At 50.0% G+C, this 22,261-nt stretch overlaps 1 protein-coding gene across 2 annotated transcripts in view; it reads right to left on the bottom strand.

Moving 5' to 3' along the window:
- CGN (cingulin) overlaps positions 1–20,544 on the bottom strand; it is a 53,211-nt gene extending 32,667 nt beyond the window's left edge. The window contains exons 1-2 of one of the 2 annotated variants that reach the window (XM_033174530.1): positions 20,453–20,544; positions 394–1,620 (exon numbers count right to left, since the gene is read on the bottom strand). In XM_033174530.1, the coding sequence (XP_033030421.1) occupies positions 394–1,590 (1,197 nt within the window). In that variant the 5' untranslated portion in view covers positions 1,591–1,620; positions 20,453–20,544. Of the gene's footprint in view, positions 1–393; positions 1,621–4,702; positions 4,750–20,452 lie in introns of those variants that run through there. The other variant, XM_033174531.1, reaches the window with a different exon arrangement.
- Positions 20,545–22,261: the final 1,717 nt, after the last annotated feature.

Genomic DNA, 22,261 nt, shown 5'->3' with positions numbered 1-22,261 from the left:
ACGGCAGCTGTTCTGCCACTAGGGTCTGAACCGGAGACCTTCTGCGTGCACGGCAGCTGTTCTGCCACTAGGGTCTGAACCGGAGACCTTCTGCATGCACGGCAGCTGTTCTGCCACTAGGGTCTGAACCGGAGACCTTCTGCGTGCACGGCAGCTGTTCTGCCACTAGGGTCTGAACCGGAGACCTTCTGCATGCACGGCAGCTGTTCTGCCACGGAGGTGCATCTCACTGATAACAAGCACGGCAACCTTCTCAAGACAAGCGTGCTGAACTGGCCGCTTTCCTGACGGGCCCCCCTGGTCTCCGTCTCTAAAGACGCTGGGCCCCGTAGGCTGCCATCAGGAGAAATTGGCACAGACAGCCCCGCAAAAACACAAGGAAAAAAGTATCACCTGCAGGTCTGGCTGCGATTTCCTCGCCTGCTTCTCCAAGGCTGGCTCCTCCAGGCTCTTGTTGACCCATTCCCGGGTCAGCTGCGATTTGTCCAGCCCGTTCTCCTTCCCCGCCCGCCCAGAGGCCCTGCTGAGGCTCCTGCTTCCCGGGGGCTCGGGGTCAGTCGCCGAGCCCCCTGCCCCTCCTCCGGAGCCCGCCTGGCGCTCCCTGGCACTCAGCTCCCGGCCGTCGGCCGTGTCATAGTAAGGCACCCTCCCGTCGAGGCTCTGAGAGCGCTTCCGCTCGTCCAGAGAGACCCGGCTCCTCCGGGACGGCCGCCCCCGCTGCTGCGCCTTCGAGTCAAACTTGTGGATCAGAGAGTCCACCGAGGACAGAGGCTTGGTGTCGATGTCGCCGGCGCCGGGCGGAGCGGCGGGCTCAGGAGAGTTCGCCACCGCCGGCTTGCGGACGGGTCTCAAGCCTGAGAGGCTGCCTCCAGAATCCTCCCTGGGGCTGGGCTGCCGGCGACCAGCCAGGTTCATCATGCTGGTGCTCCTCGCGGCACCCCGCGGAGGCGGGGGCCGGGAGGTGTCCGGGGGGCCGGCCCCAGGGGCGCTGGGCTCGGGAGGCTCACCCGGCTCCGGGTCGAGCAAGGAGCCGTGCGACTGAGTCCGCCGCAGCTGCTCCCCGAAGGATTTTTTGTGCGGCAGTGTCCGGTAGCCGCCACCGCGGTGCTGCGGGGCGGGCCCCCCCTCCAAGCTGCCTGCTTTCGGGGTGCGCCTCGGGCCGGGCTCCTCGTCCGAGGTGCTGTAGCGGGAGCTGTGCCGGGACTGCCTGGCCCCGTACGGGTTCTCCGGCAGGTCGGAGTCGGAGCTGAAGGATCCCGAAGCATCTTTGGAGGAAGAACCTGCCCCAGGGGAAGCGGGGAAGGAGTCCTCCCGCTGGGGGCTGCGGGCGGGGGCCCCGTACTTGCTCTCGCCTTTGATCTGCACCCCGAAGGAGTCTCCCCCTTTCTCGCCGCTGTTGAGGACCACGAAGGGCTGCCCGTCGATGCCCTGCACCCGCACCGCCACCCCATAGGAGCCCGGCTTGGAGGGCTTGGGGCGGATCTTCTGCGACTTGCTGGGCTCCTTCAAGTCGTTGATGAAGCGGATCTGGACCCCGTAGTCCATGGGGCCCGGCTTCTCGGCTAGGGTGCCGTTCACGTGGTGGTCCATCCTCTGCGGGTCTGGGGCCTTGAAAGGATCCTGCCAAAGGGGGGAGAGAACACAGGCTCAGAATCGTGGATTATAGACCTGGAAGGGACCCTGCGAGTCATCTAGACTGACCCCTCTGCAATGCTGGAATAATGCAGGACTTGCTTTTACCTATCGCAACGGCCTGATCCTGCAGGCTTCTTCTTCTTGTGCTAGCCAACACCTGTGAACCCCTATATCTTAGGCTCATGTTATATATGTGTATGTGCAAATACAAATATCTATATCCTAAAGGCATCACATCCTCTTCTAAGGAAGCCGAACCCTGGGAGAGCTCAGATGAGCAGGGTTGGGCCAGTCACCAACCTCTTAGCCTAGCCTACCTCACAGGGTTGTCGTGAGGACGAAATGGGGTTTGGACGAGAACCACACACAGCACCTTGAGATCCTTGGAAAGGTGTAATGTAAACATAACAGATAAATGAACGAATGAATAGCAAACAATATAAATGCATAATACATTGTAATGATGTGGTTGGGGAGATTTCTCAGGAGGCTGAGCGTTGGGGCCAATCCTGCAAAAATCCTAGCTCTGGATATAACCCACACCTTCACCTCAACAGGATTTTTTTAAATAAGTTTTTAAATATTGCATTATTAATTTCTGTAACCTGCCCTGAGATCTTTTATGGTGAACAGCAGGAAATAAATCGGAAATAATGTAAATTCTTACAACAACCCTGCAAGGTAGGACGGTATTGCCCTCTTATTGTGGATTAGAGGTTGGGTGGGGAGGGAGAGTTCACAGTAGAGGTGAAATTTGAACCCGGGGGGGGCAGGGAGGGTGAGAGAGAGAAGACTTCCTGGTTTTTGAGGTTATTTCCTCAGCTAATATCCTCCTGCGCTTGAGCTCCTGCTCTCAAGATTTTTATGAACCTGCCGTCCTTGCACTGACTCTGAACACAACTCCACCGAGCTCAGTATTGCCCACACTGACTGGCAGCAGCTCTTCAGGGGCTTCAGGCTGGCTGGCAGCCTCTCCCAGCCCCACTGGGGACTGAATGCTCTACCCCTGAGCCTCAAAATAAAAGATCCCCGTCTTCATGGTTCTGAGCCAAAGGCTGGATTTAATCAGGAGCAGAGGCAGACAGGATCCCCCTGGACCAGCAGTCTCCGCCCAGGCTGGCAGCAGCTCTCCGGGGTTTCAGGCAGGGGACAGTCTCAGCTCTACCTGGAAATGTCAGAGATTGAACCTGGGACCTTCTTGCTGCTGGCCAGAGATTTAAAATCCTGCATTAATTCAGGGATTAGCCCCACTCTCAGCGACCAGCAGCAAAGCTGCACTTTCACCTCCACACAACACGCCCCGGCTGGCAACTCCCTTTTACGACGGTGGAGCGAGCAGGAGAAAATAAATACCTAAATATGCAAAGCGCTCTTTTCGGGTCAAGGCAGAGTGCAGGTTGCAAGCGTTTCAGGCGGAAAAACACACCCGGCTGCCGTCAGGACTGCAAGGAGACCGAGAACGTGGGTGGACAACACCTGCGGAACTTGGGGACCGGGGTGCGAATCCCAGTACAGAGACTACCTGCAAGGACTCAGTCGTCTATGTCTGTAAAATGGGTGGGAAGTGTGGTGGATTGCTGGTGGAGGCCAGACCACACACACACACGCCCTGTGAGATTCTTGAAATAAAAACGTAAGAAGATCCTGAATAGGATCAGGCCCTTAAGAAACTAGAAATCTGGATAGACTGCTGCTGGATTTGGAGGCTCCGTAAGAATGTCAGAAGAGCCTGGTTGCTGGATCAGGCCAAAGGGGCCCCGTTTAGGATAGCATCCTGTTCTTGCAGTGGCCAACCAGACGTTCCAATGAGATCCCTGCCAGAATGACCTCACCGTCAGGAAATGCATAAACAACCCAGGATTTTTATTTACACATTCAGAGGGTGTCATCCCAGAGTGTTTTTTTTTTTGCAAAGACAGCATTGCTCCACCTATCCGGCCAAATAATTGCAGGTTGTTGTCCGATTTACACTTGGCAGACCTGCCTGTTGCGGGTACACCCATCTGCCTTGGTAAAAGCACCGGGCGTCTCAAGGTGGGGGGGGGGGAATCCATGCCTCTAAATCAGCCTAAGTTTCTAGTCCTCAACAGCATTTGAGCAGCTTGCCTCACACCCAGGAACAGCTCAAGCCGTTTGGGGGCAAGCCAGGCGCCCTGGGAGCGCATGCGCGCGGGGGAACGTCGCTCAGCAGCAGAACACATGCTCTGAAGTAAGGAGGTCCGTCGTTCCACCTCTGCCATGCCCAGCAGCGTTCGAAATTAGCCAGGCGCCAGGCGCATTTGGCCACCGACAAATTCACGGAGGGTCACAAGGCTATCGATGGCTTCTCGCCATGGTGGCTATGGTTTGCATCCATGGACAGAGGCAACAATGCCTCTGAATGCCGGTTGCTGAAAACCGCAGGAAAGGAGAGAGGGCTCTTAGGCTCAGTTCCGGGTTGGGGGCCTCCCTTCGGGGCATCTGGTGGCCCCCGTGAAAGCAAGACGCTGCACGAGATTGGGTCTCCTTTGGCCTGACCCGGCAGGTCTCTTCTGAGAGACGGAGAAACTGTCTAACACACAGCTCACAGCTTGAGGAAATCCCAACCTTCCCGGAGGAAACTTCCTGCCTCGCACTCTTAGCTTCCCCGGCCGGCATGCTCCCTTTTTTGCTCAGCCAAACGAAGCCATTGCTTTTAAACGAGAAATGGATTTCAAAGGGCGCTGGAGCCTCTTTTCCAGCCTGCAAGGGGGGAGAGGGCTTGCGAGGTTTATCAGGGAAGCCTGGAACAAGCGGGCAATTGTTTTCGCGGACACCGAGAGTCTCACTGCCACCGCTGAGAAACTGGCTCCTTTCAACTCCATCAGAGCATCGCGCGATCGGGGAGCATCAATTAAAAAGGGGGGGGAGCGACAATAACACAGTGTCAGCGGGAAATGGACCGGCAGAACCTTGCGAGCAGAGAGGCTGGGGGAGCGGTGGAAAGGGGTACCATCGCGTGCTGCAGGGCTGCCAGCTGCCGCTTTTAGGCTGCTGAGCCGAATGGGAAGTCGGAAAAGAAAATGTTCTGCTCCCCCAACCCACCCACCTTGCTTTCTGCAGCCCGCCAGATTACTGCTGCATACTCACTGCGACTGGAGCCCGCAAGAGCAATCCGAAAAGAGGAGTGGGGTTAAAAGTGCATCCAGAAAGGGACAGGCGTGTGGGGAACAGAAAGAAACAAATAGAAAAAAAGTTTGACGCAGCTAAAGAGGCAGCCAGCGTCCTCCGTGGCCGAACGCCGTGGGAACCTGGCCGGCCCGCAGACCCGCTCGCGTCCGGGTGGCGGCGAGCCCTGACATTTTGAGAGCAGTGCAATGCGGTGGCAGTTTAGCGGCGCTGGAGGCGGCACGTGGCGGGGTGGCTGGGCTGCATCGTGGCATCGGTTCCACGGCAGGCGGGCAGCGGGAAGGGGGAAAGCCAAACGGCCCCGCTGGCCCCCGCCCCCCGCCGGCCAGTTCCTTCCTTGCCGCAGGCTCCGCAGACCAGGCAAGCTTCCCGGCCGGCTGTGGGGAGGAGAGCGGCTGGCTGGCTGGCTGGCTGGGGGAGAGCAATGTCCTTGAGCCAACGGTCAGCCGAAACACTTATCTCTCGCCTGCTTTCTCCCCTCCACTGTCCTGCCTGCTCCCGGACGCAGGCTTCCAAAGGGAGCCAGGAAAACAAGCACAAAGGGGTCCTCTTCCTCCTCCAGGCAGGGGCAAAGGGCATCAGAAGCAGCCGGGGCAAGATTTAGGTGCTCCGGGTGGTGGAAGGCAGGCGAGCGAATGGGGCTGGATGCAGAATTTGCAACATCAGCTGGAAGGTGTGTGTTTGTGTGCATGTGGTTTGATCACAGATCAGGAAAGGAGGAGGAGGAGGAGGAGGAGGAGGAGGAGGGGTTTGAGGGTGGGGGGGAAAGGAGGAGGAGGTGTGGAAAATGAGATTTGGGGATTCAGGTCTTTGAGAGACAAGATTTGCCGTCCCATGCGGAACAGCCTCTGCTGCAGAGAGAGACGACGGTTGTCAGACATGATAAAGATGCTGCTTGCGTGCTAAACCAGAGGAGGCAGAGTGGTTAAGAGTGTCAGGATGGGACCTGGCTGGGAGAGACCAGGGTTCAAATCCTCACTCTGGCATGAAGATCACTGGCGGGGGTTGACCTTGCTGCCTCGGTCGGCCTGGCCTACCTCACAGGGTTGTTGTGGGGATCAATTGAGGAGGGGGCAGGATAGTACCGTGCGTCCCACCTTCAGCTCCTTGGAGAATAAAGGTGGGCTAAAAATTGAATAAATTAACCTGAATGCAGCAAAGCGAGCCAGGTACCTTATTTATTTATTTATTAATTATTCACTGCCTTTCGGCCAAAGCAGTTTATACACTTTTTAAAGGACTAAAACAGATTATGTAACATGTCCCTCAAAATGGGACGGGGGAGGCATTTCAGTTTAGGGGATAGGGATGAAAAGAAAATTAAGGGGTGAGGGAATGCAAGTCTATAAAAATAGAAAAACAGGAAAGGGTAAATAAAGTTTTTGTCTCTTCAACGAGAATTACAGGTCCCCCGAGGCACACAAAAAAAAACACACACACAAAGAAGAATCCTATCTGTGGAACTCTCCGTGGCAAGGTCCACTGGCTTACATTTGAAAAAACAAAAAGGGGGAAAGGGATTAATCAAAACCGCAAAGGAGATTAATGTGAGGGTGAAATGGAACTTCCAGGTCCAGAGGCAGTCTACACCCAAATATTGGGAGGAAAAAGCAACGGCGGACTGTTCCCATCATGCTCTGCTTACAGGCTGTGTGGGAGGCATCTGATTGGCTACTGCAAGAAGCATGGTGCGCAGGAATAGCTTAAATTCTTGTTTTAGATTTGGGGTGGGAACTCTGTGGACATCTGGACTCCAGTTCCCATCAGCTGGGGTGGCAAGAACACAAGAGGCGGCTGCTGGATCAGGCCAAAGGCCCATCTAGTCCCCGTATCCTTCTCTTCTTCGCAGAGGCCAACCAACCAGAGGGAAACCTGTGAGCAGGATTTACGGAGGGCAAGGCAGGGGAGGAGCAAACTTCCAAAGCAGCTCTCAGGATCTGAGCTGAAATAATAATTAATAATAATAATAATAATAAATCCCACATCTCTTTGGCTCAAGCACACACCTTTCCGATCAGCTTTTGAAAAGAAGGAACAGCAGGGGCGGAGATCTGACACGGAGGAGGCCTTTCCTTTCCTGCAAACGCAGCCGACGTGGCCACGGACTCAGCACCAACAGGGTTTGGAACACAGCAAGCAATCCAAGCAGAACGCGGATGCCAGTTTCTGTCCAACAATCGCTGGGCAGGCGCCAGTTCTGTATCAGCGGAGGGAGGGGGGAGGAGGAAGTGAGTCAGGTGCCCGTCGGAGAGGCTGGCATTCACTCCCTGGGGGTCCCATGAACCTCCACCCACCCACCTGGTCAAGTGACCACCGTGGTTTCGGAATCGCTGGGAAAGCCAGAGCCCCGGAACGGAAGGCCTCTCTCTCTGACCCTCCCCAGCTACAGACTCATGACTTCAGCTCCGCATGATTTACTTGTTTTTAATGAGAGTCCTTTGGGCTTTTCAGGAAACTAGGAATCTGCTTTGTGCCCAGGCAGGACGACTTCCCAGGCCTAACTTGCGACAGACTGAACCCGCTGGGACCTTCTGCACGCAAAGCGGATGTCCCGCCACGGGGCTACGGCCCTTCTCAGACAGGAATAAAGCGAGACTCCAGTCCTCGCGGTTGCGGACAAAAATGGCTGGTTTAAACGGCCTTACAAGCAGTCAAGCCGTGGCTTCGTCAAGCTCAGCACTGCTTGCCCTGACTGGAAGTGGCCCTCCAGGCTCTGACAGGTGCTTTCGCCAGCCTCACCTGGATATCGAACCTGGAGATCTGCCACTGAACCGCTGTCCTTCCACTGAATAGAATCAAGATCCTAGTCCTCATGGTTCTGACTTAAACCAGAACATAGAAAGCTGGCTTATCAGACTATCACTGCATCTAGCTCAGTATTGTCTACACAGACTGGCAGCAGCTCTCCAGGGTTTCAGGCAGGGGACTATTCCCAGCCCTTCCTGCAGATGCCACTGGGGATGCAACCTGCAACTTCCGCTCTAACCACTAGGCAACGACCCTTTCCTAAATCTGCACAAAGCCCGGAGTACATACTCAGGATTTCCTCCCGCCTAATCGGCACCCAGCGATCCCAAGCACACAGATTTTCAAAAAGAGGGTAAGCAAATCCTCTTGCGATTGGGGCCAACCCCCATCTTGCTTTCTATCTGGTTTGTTTCTTGTTGATTTTGTACAGCAAATTGAAAACCAAGATGGATAATTGCTGGAGATGTGGAGCATCTCCATGTACTTTTTTTTGGGGGGGGGGGAGACTCCTATTTCCAAAATTAGGAGCCCATGTGCCAATGGAGCCTAAGATATTCCTGCTTGGATATTTAAACAGAGAGAGATCAAGAGGTGGAAACCAATTTGATTACTTCAGCAAAAATTATAAATTGCAAAAATACACACACCTCTGATTACTTATGAGTGCACTTAATCTGGAGCACAGTGAAAATGGTCAAATTAACTTATCACAGGAGACTCCTGTGGAAGCAAATAAAACCAACCACATTTATGGAAAAACAGGTCGCTGTTATGTGTTGGCTCAGCCGGTATAATGACACGTGATGTTCTCAGTTTATTGCAAAGTTTTTTTTGTTGGAAATTGAGTCACTGTATTGCAGAAGTACTGCAAACTTCAGAAATATCAATGATTTTGTAAATTAAAAACAGGTTCACAAACAACAAGTTCCATTGAAATACCCACACACACAAGCAAAGAGAATCAAAGCACAGAATAGGAAACATATTCCCTGGAAGTCCACCTCCCTGAATCGAACAACCATGGAATTCTATTGTCCAAAGAGACCTCAAAATGCCATCTAGCCCAGCCCCTTGCAAATGCCAGGGACTCCCTACGGCACCATGCAAAGAGAGCGAAGCCTCGTGAAATCTTTGCACAAAATCGCAGAGCGTCGGCTGCCACCAGAAATTCCCCGGAGCTCAGAGCCTAGGAAACCAGCCCCCTCCTGGGGAAGAAATATATACAGATGCCCGACCAATCCCATAATCTACAGCTCATTATATCAATCCTCTCTAGATCATTAGCGCAACAAGATTTGCGCGGAGGAGCATAACCTCTACAGCCGAGTTCACGTTACGCGGAGTACGATTCTTAAATGTGATGCAGTAGATGAACCCATTTTTCTCGAGTGGGGAGGGAAAAATTTGCTGGGGGTGGGGTGTTGAGTGGGAAAGGCTTACAAATTCCCCCTTCCCAATGCGCTGTAGAAACATATTGGAAAATCAGTCGTTTTCAATGAATCTCTTAAAAACTACATGGACAAATCTCCCGACAGACACAGAATGAATCTAGAAAATAGAGGAATATATAGTAAAATTTGCATAGAGAAAAAAAGTGGAAACCTAAATAAATAAAAATTAAATGTGTATAGACTACCAAAATGTAAAATACCACAATGAGAATAGTTGGAAGTCAAACACTTGCGTGCATTCACGTTGGGTATGTATACAGGTAATGCATGTATTGTGCATATTGTATATATTGTCTATTCTTAAGATTAATAAAATCTTAAATATTTCTTTAAAAAAAAAAAGGAAAAATCAGTCATAAGGATTTAAGACGAGAGGCCTGCAGATCCAGCCAACGAAAGAATAGAGGGAGCGGTGACACGACAGTCATCTTCAAACATCTGCAGATGGAGCAAGCTTGTTTTCCGAGTTGGCAGGACAGGAACTGATGGTTTCAAATGGCAAGAAACGAGATTTTGACTTAGAACCAAGAACTTGAGCTGTTGAGACAGTGGAACGAACTCCCTTGGGAGGTGGCGGACTCTCCTTCCTTGAAGGTTTTTAAGCAGAGGTTGGATGGCCATCTGTCAGGGATGCTTTAGTTGAGATTACCGCATTGCAGCGGGTTGGACTAGATGACCCTCGGGGTCCCTTCCAGCTCCACAATCTATGATTCTACAAAAAAAGCCTGTCTGGTACAGCTCCCCACATAGGCCATTCGGGAAACCATGAGCAGGGCAGCAAGGCAACGTACAGCCCTCCTCTGGCTCCCTGCAATCTGGTGTTCTGAGGTATGTTGCTACTGAACATGGAGGCTCCACTGAGCCATCACTACTAAAAGCCGCTGGGCCCACGTGACACACACACTAAACACAATTATTTCTTATGACAAGGACAATTGTTACTTAATGCGCTCACCCGCAGGCCCCTAAGATTTGAGCAATCTTTACTGGGGACCGGGCCTTTATTTTTTATTTTATTACTGCATTTATATCCTGCCTGTTCCCCCACATCACCACAAAAGCAGTTCAAGGCAGCACACCCACTTCTCACCGTCCTCCGTTTTATCTCCACAACAACCCTGCGAGGCAGGTTAGGCCGAGATATAATGAGCGGTGTGTCCAAATGGGATTTGAAGCTTGGCCTCCTCCCAGGTCCAAGTCCACCACACTCACTCACACACACACACACACACACTCTATATATATATATAATTTTTTATTGGTTTTTACACATATTTTCCAGCATATCATTCATTTAAACATAATTTCAAAATCTTTCGCTATCACAGCTTCCTTCAACCACAACTGATGGTTTTCTAAAATCCTTTCTAATTATGCATTTTGTTACTGCAGTTATTGCTATAAATTCAAATCTTGATACCTATTCTTAATTCTTTTCACAATAATTTATATATTACTCCTTACAAAACTCCTTTTGACCCTACAAGCGATGTCAATCGGTTACAGTCGCTTTCCAAATACGTCGAAAGCTTCTTCCAGTCCTTTAGGAAAGTCTGGTCCTGCTGGTTCCAAATTTAGAATAGAATAGATCTTTTTTCTTGTCATTGTCCCCTTGCGGGAAACAACGAATTCCCCCCGTTAATCTCGCCATCTCAGCTTAGTTCATCAATTTCTCTTGCCACTCCCAAGTCCAGCTCTCTTAACGACTACCGCACACCAGCTCTCTCCACAGGCTCTGCCCCGTGGAACTCCCTGCCACAGGCTCCGGCAACAATCGTTCCAGCCTTCCCCCAAACTCTGTTATCCAGACGGGCTTCTTGCAGCGTGTGTGTTTTCTGTTTGCTGGCGTTTTGGCTGCAGGTGCTTGGAGAGGGCCGATTCGGAGAGCTACCTGAAACCGCCACACCTCGGTCTTGCATCATCGATCCGTCCTTGCAGGTGCAGCAGCAGGAGGAATGGAATTCCAGAGGCATGAGAGCAGCCCTTCACCTGTTGCGCAAGGACTCGCCGTCCCGGGTAAATAGCAGCGATCGGGGCAGCAGGGACGTCCTTGCCACACAGGAAGGGGGAGGAGGGCCTGCCTGCAAGTCGCTCTCGCTTTCTGCAGGCAGACACGGCTCCTGCGCCACAGCGCGGGATCAGGATCTGAAGATTCAGGGCAGAGAGAGGAAAGTAATTCAGCACAGAGCACGTTTAACCTGCGGAACTACCTTCCACTGCAGGCAGCGGCAGCCATTTCCCAGCAGAAGCGTTTAGGAAAGGAGCAGGGGACCCCAGACCTCTCTAACTTGACTCAGGCGCCAACACAACTACCCTCCTCAAGCCGTGCACCGCAGGTCCCTCAGGTAATTTTACCTGGCTGGAACCTGTCCCTTGAACTAGGAGACCGCCTAGCACTTGCCCAAGATGGGGACGGGGGCAAGTTCACATCATACCTTTATTAATCAATCAATTTATTTATTGCATTAGCCCTATGGCCATAGCACATAGTAAAAGACCAGGCAGCAGCCTGGCACGATTATGCAGAGAATACAACAGTTAAAACAATTGGAAGTAAAATCGAACAGGTTGAAACAAATAAAATAAAAATAAAAAGCACTAGCAGGCGTGACGACAGTCTCCATGTTGGGAATATACATAAGACTAAAGCTAAGGAAAGTTGGCCAAAAAGGTGGTCCTGAGTTTCAGGGCCTGTAATGTATAGATGGCCACTCCACGTGAAACCAAGGGGTTGGCATCCACCAGTAGATATTTCATGCGGTCATCGTCCCTGGCGATAGTCGGCGGGATTAGAGAGAGAAGCCTGGATCTTATTGAGGCATGTAGTGGGCAGTAGAGGAAGAAGTGAATAAAGTCCTCTATCTTTCCATTGTTGCATGGGCAGAGTCGAAGATCCAGAGGGGTATTGGAAAATACACCCTGTAGGAATGCTGCGGGGATGGCATGGAATCGAGCCAGTGTAAAGGCCCTTCTCAGATCGTATAAATCATACCTTTAAAGCACATTTAAAGCACATGGGTTCCCCCAGTGTATCCTGGGATCTGTAGTTTCTCCCCTCGCAGGGCTACAGTTCAGAGCATCTTTGTACAACAGCGCAGCAACCTTGCGATGTTGCCTGAAGTCATTCGATTTCGGTTTTGCCTCTTCACACGATTCTATGGGGAAGGGAGCCACGGGCTTCGAATCTGTGTTGGGTGTGCTTCCGATGTCTGGATGTGCCCTGGATCCTCAGCGGCTCACTGAACTCGGGCATTTTGGGGGAATCCCAAACCAAGAGCCCCACCTACACTGCCCTTCGGCCTGAAAAAAAAAGCTCCCTGCCGTGGCTTAGGAGGATGGATGTGCTGGGCGTGCATTTCTCGTTTTATCATTCCGCAGGCAAGGAAAGCAAAAAAGAACGAAACCCCGAGCGTTGTTAATCATAAGCCACGCTCCCCAAAGAGAAACAATGCAGAGAAATTGCTTCCTGCTTTTTTCGGATGCCCCTGAAGCGTTCCGCAGAGTGTGCGCCATCAAAGCATTTAAAAAAAAAAAAATCACCCCTTCCCTGCCCGCTCCAAAATATCCCAGCCTGACAATTAAGAGTGTTTTCCAAAGGTGAGGTTTTCAATGGGGGAAAAGAGGTGAGCTTTGACCCCCAGGAAGAGGGCGTTCAAAACCCCAGCTGAGCCACAGCTTCCTGGTCTGGGACCAGCTGCTAACATGGCCAAAGACCAGCGCCATTCAGGTTGGTGAAGGGAGTTGCTTTATCATCACAACAACAACCTTGTGGGGTAGGCTGCAGGTACTTGATTTCAAATTTGCGGCTGGGGGAGGTTTGTGGGCGAAAATGGAAGAGCGAGAAATTCTGTAGTTAAGTTTCAGTGTTATTAAATTTATTTAAAGCCTCTTTCCATTAAAAAAACAACAACACTCAGGGCTCCTTGCAACAGGTGAGAATATGCAAATATTAAAATAAAAAAGTATACTGTAATGTAACCACCAACAGTTATTTTTTTTATAAAAAAAAACCACCCACCATTTTGTGGTCACACACTGTTCCAACTTGGAGACAAGGAACTAACAGCAGCCAAGTTGTGTTTTTTTAAAACCACATACAGAGGACTTTTTAAATACTTTCTTCCAACAGAAACCTGAACCTGGTGGGGGGGGGAGCAAAAAACCAGCCTAACAGGTTGGAGTGGGATAAGGGAAAGGGGGTGAAATGAGTTTGGGAAGAAAATAAATTCAGCTTCTTTGCCAAAACATTGGGACTGTGAAGCCAGTATAAAAGGGGATTTTATCCACCAGGATCTCGAGAACCAGGCAGCCAATCCCGAGGTTGCGATCCTGAGCTTGCCTGGGAGCAAGTCCCATTGAACTCAGTGGGGCTTGCTTCCGAGTAGATATGGACAGGACTGCGTTGTCAGGGAGTGAAGAACATTACAAATCTGGCTGTGGTTATGACAGAACTGACGAAATGTGCTATCTGGAAAGGGAGGTGTGCTCTGAATATTTTCCTTGTGTACACGCTTACATGATGATGCAGCCAAACCCCGCTCAAGAGGTTTCATTTCAAGGAAAGTAGCAGGAAAATCTAGCAACTGTGAGCACACTTTGCATTTTTATTTTTAGTGCAGTAATCCCCAACACCTTCCCCAGAGGTGAAATAAGGACAGCATTTTTATTATCAGAGACAGAGATATGCAAGTCTCTTGGTGCCACCGCCTTCCGATCTGTGAAATGGGTATATTTTAAACCAGGGGATGTTTGTGGAGGTGGACTTTTGGGACAGGAACAAGGTTTCTCAAATGATGCATCTGTGACAAGTTCAACGCAAGACCAGCAGGCGACCTCAATTCGATCACCTCTTCCGCTTCTTGACAGGTGGCTAAACTTTTAAGCCGGTGACACCCTGAAAGTATGACACTCGGACACCACCCTTAACCAGAAGTACCAGACCCGTCACTCAAGGTTGCAGGCCAACAGTGGAATTATTCAGATTTTTGACAACTCGCAAAGGACTCAGGTTATCATCACCCGCCGTGAAAATTACGGCTTGGGAGTATCGCCTTCAACGCAGAAGCTCAGGCAGGCAAAGAGTTGGAACATTAAAATTTTAAAGGCATCGCATTACAAGAAGGGAGGTGCAGGGTTCAGCTCATGCCAGGGCTCAAGCCTGACACCAAAGAGATTAACAAAATAAACCCCCCAAGATAGATGCATGTTGGGGCTCTTGTCTTTAGCAAGCAATTTCGGAGACCCCCCCAGGAGGGATGTAATCTCGCGTAATGATGAGACATATTCTGTACGATGTGTACAGGGGGGGGAATTATAGATGCTACATACTGGGACGCAGGTAGCAGCTGCCTTTTACGGAGTCAGAAAAGAAGGTCCATCTAGCTCAGTATTGCCTACACTGACTGGCAGCAGCTCTCCAGGGTTTCAGGCAGGGAATCTTTTCCAGCCCTTCGAGGGTATGCCAGGGATTGAACTATCTGCCAATCTATGTGTGTGTGTCTATACACACACCATAGGCAAGGGACGTGGGACGCGGGTGGCGCTGTGGTCTAAACCACAGAGCCTAGGGCTTGCCAAACAGAAGGTCGGCGGTTCGAATCCCCGCAATGACGGGGTGAGCTCCCGTTGCTCGGTCCCTGCTCCTGCCAACCTAGCAGTTCAAAAGCACGCGAAAGTGCAAGTAGATAAATAGGTACCGCTCTGGCGGGAAGGTAAACTGCGTTTCCGTGCGCTGCTCTGGTTCGCCAGAAGCGGCTTAGTCTTGCTGGCCCCATGACCCGGAAGCTGTACGCCGGATCCCTCGGCCAGTAAAGCGAGATGAGTGCTGCAACCCCAGAGTCGGACACGACTGGACCTAATGGTCAAGGGTCCCTTTACCTTTAGGCATGAGGCACAACATTCATACTAAGCTTTCATTTATGGTCATTTGTACCCTTGTTAAAAGGAGTGTGTGCCGATTGTATGACTCATACAAGATGCCCAAGGCGGTGGTATAGAGACACTTTGAACAGAACAGCCCTGTCCCATGTTATCTAGCAAACCAGTGATGTGTCAGGACATTAATATAAAAGATTCCATCAGGATTTTAGGATTCTGGATCCGGAGGGAGCTGTTTCTTTAACACCACAAAGCCTAGAAACTTGACCTCACTAGCCACATTGGTTCATTTTATATATTTTTAGAAACCCTTCCTCTCAGCAGGGCAAGAATTGATATCGATCGCCCTTCATTTGCCCTCTCGGCCGTTGACCTTTGACAGCAGCTCCTGCTGAAGCCGAAATCCCCAGGGGGCTGGCCCTTGTGGATTTATGTATTTTATTCAAAAAAAAGGGGGGGGAAAGGTCAGCGGTTTAGCTAGATCTAAGTCGACCCCCGCCCCCGCTTACTTTATCCAAACAGGATTTGACAGCGGGCAAATTCTTTGCAGAAATAGCCAATTAAGCAATGAGGTCTCCCAAATGGATGCAAGAAACCGCAACCCCCAGCAGCTTAAAAGAAGCAGCCCCAGACACTGGGATATTGTTCTCCATTCATGGGGTAAACTAGAGTTTCAGCCTTTACTCTAGTTTCAATCAGATGAAGGGGGGGGGGGAGACATACACCCTGAAGGTGTAAGAGGAAACCGCAAACTGAATACCAGGAGAGAGAGGATGGTGGTCGAAATTCCTACAAGCACATACAAATCGGAGAAAAGACAAATTTTGCAGTCACTTTGGAACTAAGGCTGCAAAATCCTAACCCTACTTACCTGGAAGTAAGCCTTGCTGAATTCAGTAGGTCTTATGCAGTGCTTTTTGCCTAGAAAGAAAAATTGCCAGTACTCTGTACTCTTGAGTAGCCCCAGAAAAAAGCACCAGACTTACGCCTGAGTTGATAAGGTTCTGAAAGTTAACCTATTCCCCCCAACTCCGGTCCTAATACAGTGGAACCTAGGCTCCCAAATGCCTTGGGAGCCGAATTTTCCGGCTCCCGAATGAATGAAAACCAGAAGTATAGTAATTGTTTTGGTTTTCGAACGTTCTTTGGAAGTCGAACGCCCGGCACGGCTTCTGATTGGCTGCAGGGAGCCAATCAGAAGCTGCGCTTTGGTTCCCAAACTGTTTCGGGAATCGAACAGACTCCCTCAACGGATTGAGTGCAGAAACCAAGGTTCCACTGTATAGAGTTCACAAAAGCAGCTGCCTTTTTCAATACAAAGATGTATCACACCGAGGAGGTCATTCTAAATTTTAATCATAAGAAGGGACAGTGTTACGGGGGAAATTGTCGATTTCAACGCAAGTGTGCAGTTCACACACTGTGTGTGTGTGTGTGAGAGAGAGAGAGCTTAACCCTTTGCATCCTTCCTTACTCAGAAGTAAGACCCAATAATGTTGACTGCATGTGCGCCTAGGATAGCAGTTTTAGGCTGAAATCTTATTTCACTGTAACTTTCCTAAACTGTTCCAAATCAAAAGACGGGTTTTTTGTTTTTTGCAAATTTGGGAGTGGGACAAGTCGGGGGGGGGGGGAGAGATGACCACAGCAGGATTTAGCAACAGAGGGGCTTCATGGTGAGGAGGGTTGTTTCTAGTTAGAAAAGGCTTGCGGGGGGGGGGGAGTAGAGAGAGAAAATGACTCCCATCAATCAGCAATGATTTGCTCTATATATCAGGGAACCAGAGGCCTGCCATTTGTACCAGAACCAGTGCTACAAATGGCTGGAGTGTTGGACTATGACCTGGGAGACCAGGGTTTGAATCCCCACGCAGCCACTGGGTGCCCTTGGGCCAGTCACCATCTCTTAGCCTAACCCGCCAAACAGGGTTGTTGTTGAGGATGAAATGGGGAGAAGGAGCACCTTGAGTTCCTTGGGAAAAGGTGGCGTATGAATGTAATAACAATATATCAGGCACGTCCAACAGGTAGATCACTGGACGTTTGTGGTAGATCACTGGTAGATTACTGGCTCCCCCCAAAGAAGCTCAACAAATTTGTCTCCCCTAAGATAAGCTCAACATTTTTGCCCTGAACCCCTAAATAACTGGGCTTTCCTCCTCCAAAAAAAATACCTCAACAAATTTGACCTGAACCCCCCAAAACAGGAGGTAGATCACTGCCAGTTTTTAACTCTGTGAGTAGATCGCAGTCTCTTGGGAGTTGGCCACACCTGCAATATATAATGTTGTTGGATTCCAAATCTCCAGCACAGCCAAATGGCCAGGAATGATGGGAATTGTAGTTCAGCAAACGCCTTGAGGGCATCGGGTTCCCTATCCTTTCAGAGAGAGAGAGAGAGAGAGAGAGAACAAATCTTTGCTGCGTTGCTGATAGGCTGGGGTCACTTCCTTTCTCCACCCCAACCTCAAGAGATTTATAATAGGATTCCTTCACATTCCAAAAGGTCACTAGTCAAAGGGCTCTTTTAATCCCTTCCTCCCCAGGGCAAAGGAGCAACACCAGCTTTGCCTTTAACTGTGGGGTTGTGTGTGTGTGTGTGTTTTTAAACCTCTGCTGCTTCTTGGATAGGAAGAAAGTTCCAGTTACAGGTAGGTAGCCATGTTGGTCTGCCATAGTCAAAACAAAATAACATAAAAAAATCCTTCCAGTAGCACCTTAGAGATCAACTAAGTTTGTTCTTGGTATGAGCTTCCTGAAGAAGTGTGCATACACACGAAAGCTCATACCAAGAACAAACTTAGCTGGTCTCTAAGGTGCTACTGGAAGGATTATTATTTTTTTGACTATGGCAGACCAACACGGCTACCTACCTGTTTCTAGCATCTAGCCCAGGCATCCTCAACCTCAGCCCTCCAGATGTTTTGAGACTACAATTCCCATCATCCCTGATCACTGGTCCTGCTAGCTGGGGATCATGGGAATTGGCCAAAAACATCTGGAGGGCCAAGGTTGGGGAAGCTTGATCTAGTTTTACAGTATTCATTTTGCACCTCCTACCTTATAGCAATTACCAACACCAATGTGATTCTAAAAAGGCAATCCTTTACACGCTTGGGAACATTAACAGGAGGCTGGCTTTGTTATTTATTGAAGAGCAAGCTTGGAGCAGGGAAGAGAGAGAGACAATCAAAGCACCCTTTGCATCCAAAAGAATGCAATGACCAGAGAGCTAATAGAGGACGATTTTATCCAGAGTTGGTGGTTTTTGGAGCCATCAGTCACCAATCGCATCAAAATAAACCATCCCCAAAACTGCTGCAAAGTTTGAAGCCTTAGCTAACACAAACAGATCCTCTTCCAGGATCAAAGTCCCTTTTTGGCTGAATATACACTACCAGCTTTAAAAAAAACAGCTAGGTTATTCTTTTTCCTCAATTTGGATCAAAGCTGCATCAGAATGCAGTATTTCAAAAGGAACAACAAGCTAAGATACGGCTTTTTGGCTGACATCTTGTGTACACCAACCTTGGTCAGGAGGGCAGCCTCAGAGAGCGGCTTTCACTCATGAGGTTTGTGGCTCACAGTGCAATCCTGATTTACACCAGAGAAAACCCACTAGTGGGTTCCTCCCACGGTATTCTGAAGGTGCATCTAACTTAAAACCTTCTGCAGCCCTTCTGGTTTAGTTTATAGCTAGACAGAAGAAAACGCCACCTCCTTTTCCTGCTATCCTGCACCAACCCACCAGGCAAACATCAGGGCTACGTTGACGCAAGATGTGATGGAATAACATGGTGCAAGTCCCTAAGAATGTAAAGGAACACTTCCAATCCCTATTCCCACTTTACACAGAAGGAAACCGAGCAAAGATTTCAAAGTTCCCAGGCACCAGAACCAGGCATCAACATTTAGGCTCCTGGAATTTCTGCCAGCTCTTGCTAGTCAACCCCACAAAGAGGCCAGTCCACACCGTTCAGAAAGCAGCATGCCCACAAAGCACTCCTCCCCAGAGTTATCTCAGTTGGTGTTTTAAAGGGAAAAGGACACAGGGCTTGCTGATCAGAAGGTCAGCGGTTCGAATCCCCGTGACGGGGTGAGCTCCCATTGCTCGGTCCCAGCTCCTGCCCACCTAACAATTCGAAAGCACGTCAAAGTGCAAGTAGATAAATAGGTACCGCTCCGGCGGGAAGGTAAACGGTGTTTCCGTGCGCTGCTCTGGTTCGCCAGAAGCGGCTTAGTCATGGCAGCCACATGACCCGGAAGCTGTACACCGACTCCCTCAGCCAGAAACGCGAGATGAGCGCCGCAACCCCAGAGTCAGATACGACTGGACCAAATGGTCAGGGGTCCCTTTACCTTACTTTACTATGGGAAAATATAGCCAGAATGGAAGAAAGAGGAAGCACAGCCGCGCCCTGGGACAGCAATCTTGGAAGGGGGGGAGGATTTGAGACAGGGGGGAGCAAAATCCCAGGTGTGGGGTGTAGCTGTAGAAGGAATTCAGTGTGCACAGGGCAGAAAATCAGGATTGCAATTGTGTTGTGCGTGTGTTCAGGTATGTGTGTGTGAGAGAAAGTGCCAGGCTGTGACAGATTAGGAATAGCTGGAATCGTGACCATAAACACACTCACTCTCTCTCTCTTTTATCTCTGTGTGTGTACACACAGGAAGTATTTATCACAAATGGTGTACCACACCCCTAGATGGTGGGGGTGGGTGTATAAAACCAGAAACAGCACCGAGAGGATTGTATTCAATGTTAGTCCCACTCTAGAAATTAACAGGCTGGACTAACAGCGCCAGATTTAGGGCAACACGGGTGGTTCCCCTGCACAGGGCACTGAGCCGAGGGGGCACAAAACAATAATACATCAAAAAGGAATTATTGTGAAAATAATAAATATTCAGAGGCGGGCATCAAATTTGTCCTTGTTTCAGGCACCATCTTACCAAAGTCCACCCCTGTGACTAATGCAAGTCCATTAATTCTAATGGGTCAAATTAGAATTTAGTTGGACGCAACCCAGAAATCCAATGCACGTTTGGGTGAAAAGGGGGTCCTGGCTCTGAAAAAGTTGAAGACGAGTAAAAACCGGGAAAAAACTTGTGCCAGGAGAGAGGGAGACTGCCTGGATTTCTTTCCAAGGAAACGTAGTAACTCTTTAAAAGGCGGCGGGGAGGGGTGACACCGATAGTAGCTGGAAGCAGGGAGGCTTATAACGATTAATAACGGCATGCACAAACTCCCCCGGGACTGAAAGGAGATATAGTAGCGGAGGGTCTGAGGAAGGGCACAAATGAGAAGGCGGGGGTACAGCACCCTAACCGCCACCCCCAACTCCATAGGCAGCAAATAAAAGCAGCCGCTGGGCGTGGGGAAGAGACCCAAAACCACAAGGGGGCGCCCGTCCTCGCTTGGGGACAGTGAACAGGGGAAGGGTAGAAACTGGGGTGGGGGGGCGATACCCATAAAAGGCAACGGGGTGGGGCGCACGGCTGGGACCGCTGCTTTCAAAAGGAGGGTCGGAAGGGAAGGAGAGAGCATTATTCACAAACAAAAAAAGGGAGGGGGGTTTCAACCCGCTACTCACCCTCTTGGTTCCTCCTCAGCCGCCCCCACCTGCCCCGCTCGCGCTCGCCTCTCACACCTTCTGCGCCTCTGCCCGGGCGGGCTCAACCTGTTACCTGAGCCAAGCGCCGGGGCCACGCCCACCCCGCTTCCCATTGGCTCTGCCGCTCTGGGAGGCCCGGCCCCTTCGCTCGCCCGCTCCCTCCCTCCCCGGGAGACCACGCCCTCTCCTTCTCCAGTCCCCCGCCCCGCCCCGCCCCGCTCTCTTCTCTCTCCCCTTCCACGGGCTTGGTGGGCGCGGCGTAAGCGTCTACACGTCATCAGGCGGGAATGGAGCGGGGTGCACGGCGAAGGGGAGGGAGAATAAAAAAATGGCTGCCGAGTTTCGGGCGAGGGGGCGGGGCTTTAGGACGAGCCCTTAGCAACCGGGCAGTGAGGCTGCCTCGTCGTTAGCAACCAGGCCAGGCCTTGGCCTTTCAGGAGAAATGGCGCTTTTATTTATATTTTTATTTGTTATTTTAAAAGAGCTTCTGTTTTGGCTCAGTCTAGAAAGCATCTTTTTAAAAACTGAAAATAAAGATAGCTGCGTTGTGTGTCCCATTTATATATATATATATATATATATATATATATATATATATATATATATATATATATATATTATATATATATGTGTGTGTGTGTGTGTGTGTATATATACGTGTGTGTGTGTGTATATATATGAACACATATATATGTATACATATATGTATATAATATACATGCATGTATATGTATATATATATGATCCATTTTAAAAACGCAGGCCATTTTTTATTTTAAAAAAGTCAAAATTTTGAGGCTTAATAAAGGTCTTCAGTGTAACACAGAACCCTTTTGTCATTTTGCTACAACACCCTGTCAAAGCTACAGTGGGTGAAGGAGGAGAAAGCACTCTGGACATGCTCCATGGAACTCTTTTGTTTTGCATATTCCAAGGCTGGATCTTGGCCTTACAAACTGGCTTGGTAGCCAATACTGAGCCGCCATCTGGGTCAAAACTGAAGCTTTGCTGAATCCCCACAACTGGGAGATTGACGTTTGGTCAGCAGCAACTCTTGGCTGGATGACCAGCCTGTCAAAAACTGAAGGGTTGGTGGATAGAGAAGAACCCCACTCAGTTCCCTCATATACTGTACCGCTTACCTTGACTCTTGGTGACTATCCACGAGACACCAGAATGACATTTTGTCTTAATTAAGCCGGGTTTGATTTGGGGGACGCCAGTTCCTGACTGCCTGTTTTAAAATGGCTGCATCGGCGACTGCAGGAAAAGTTCTCGAGCCGAACTTCTTAAGTCTGGGCAAAGAGTATCTCAGGACAGCTGACACTGGCGAGGGAGACGCTTCCCCAAGAGGGATGAGGGCATTGAAGAAGAAGCCTTTTCCGCTCGAGATCAATGTATGAACTCTGCAACCCTCTTGCAAACAAACAGCCCTTCAGACATGGCCGTGGCTGACCCCTTTCGGATAGCATGTCGATTTGATTTTGGGTAGCGAGCCCAGAAGTTAAGAAAACATTGCTGTGAGCCACATCTGAGGGCGCCGAAGAGATCTGATTAGATCCTTGATGGGGAAAACCGAAGTTTAAAGAGACGTCTCCAGCTATGGCCGCCCAGGCAATTCTCCTCTCTAACGGCAACCAGATTTAAGATTTTTCTTGACACTTTCTGGCTGAACCAGTCATTAATTTTGGGTTTTTTCAGATATATATATGTGCAATGTTTATTATTCACTGCTCACAATTCATAATAAACAGCTCAGGGTAGCAAACATATGGTGCCAGTCTAGTT

This window comes from Lacerta agilis, chromosome 17, assembly GCF_009819535.1.
Source record: "Lacerta agilis isolate rLacAgi1 chromosome 17, rLacAgi1.pri, whole genome shotgun sequence".
Taxonomy (NCBI): domain Eukaryota; kingdom Metazoa; phylum Chordata; class Lepidosauria; order Squamata; family Lacertidae; genus Lacerta; species Lacerta agilis.
The sequence above is the reverse complement of the archived record's forward strand: the minus strand, read 5'-3'. Positions and strand labels throughout refer to the sequence as shown.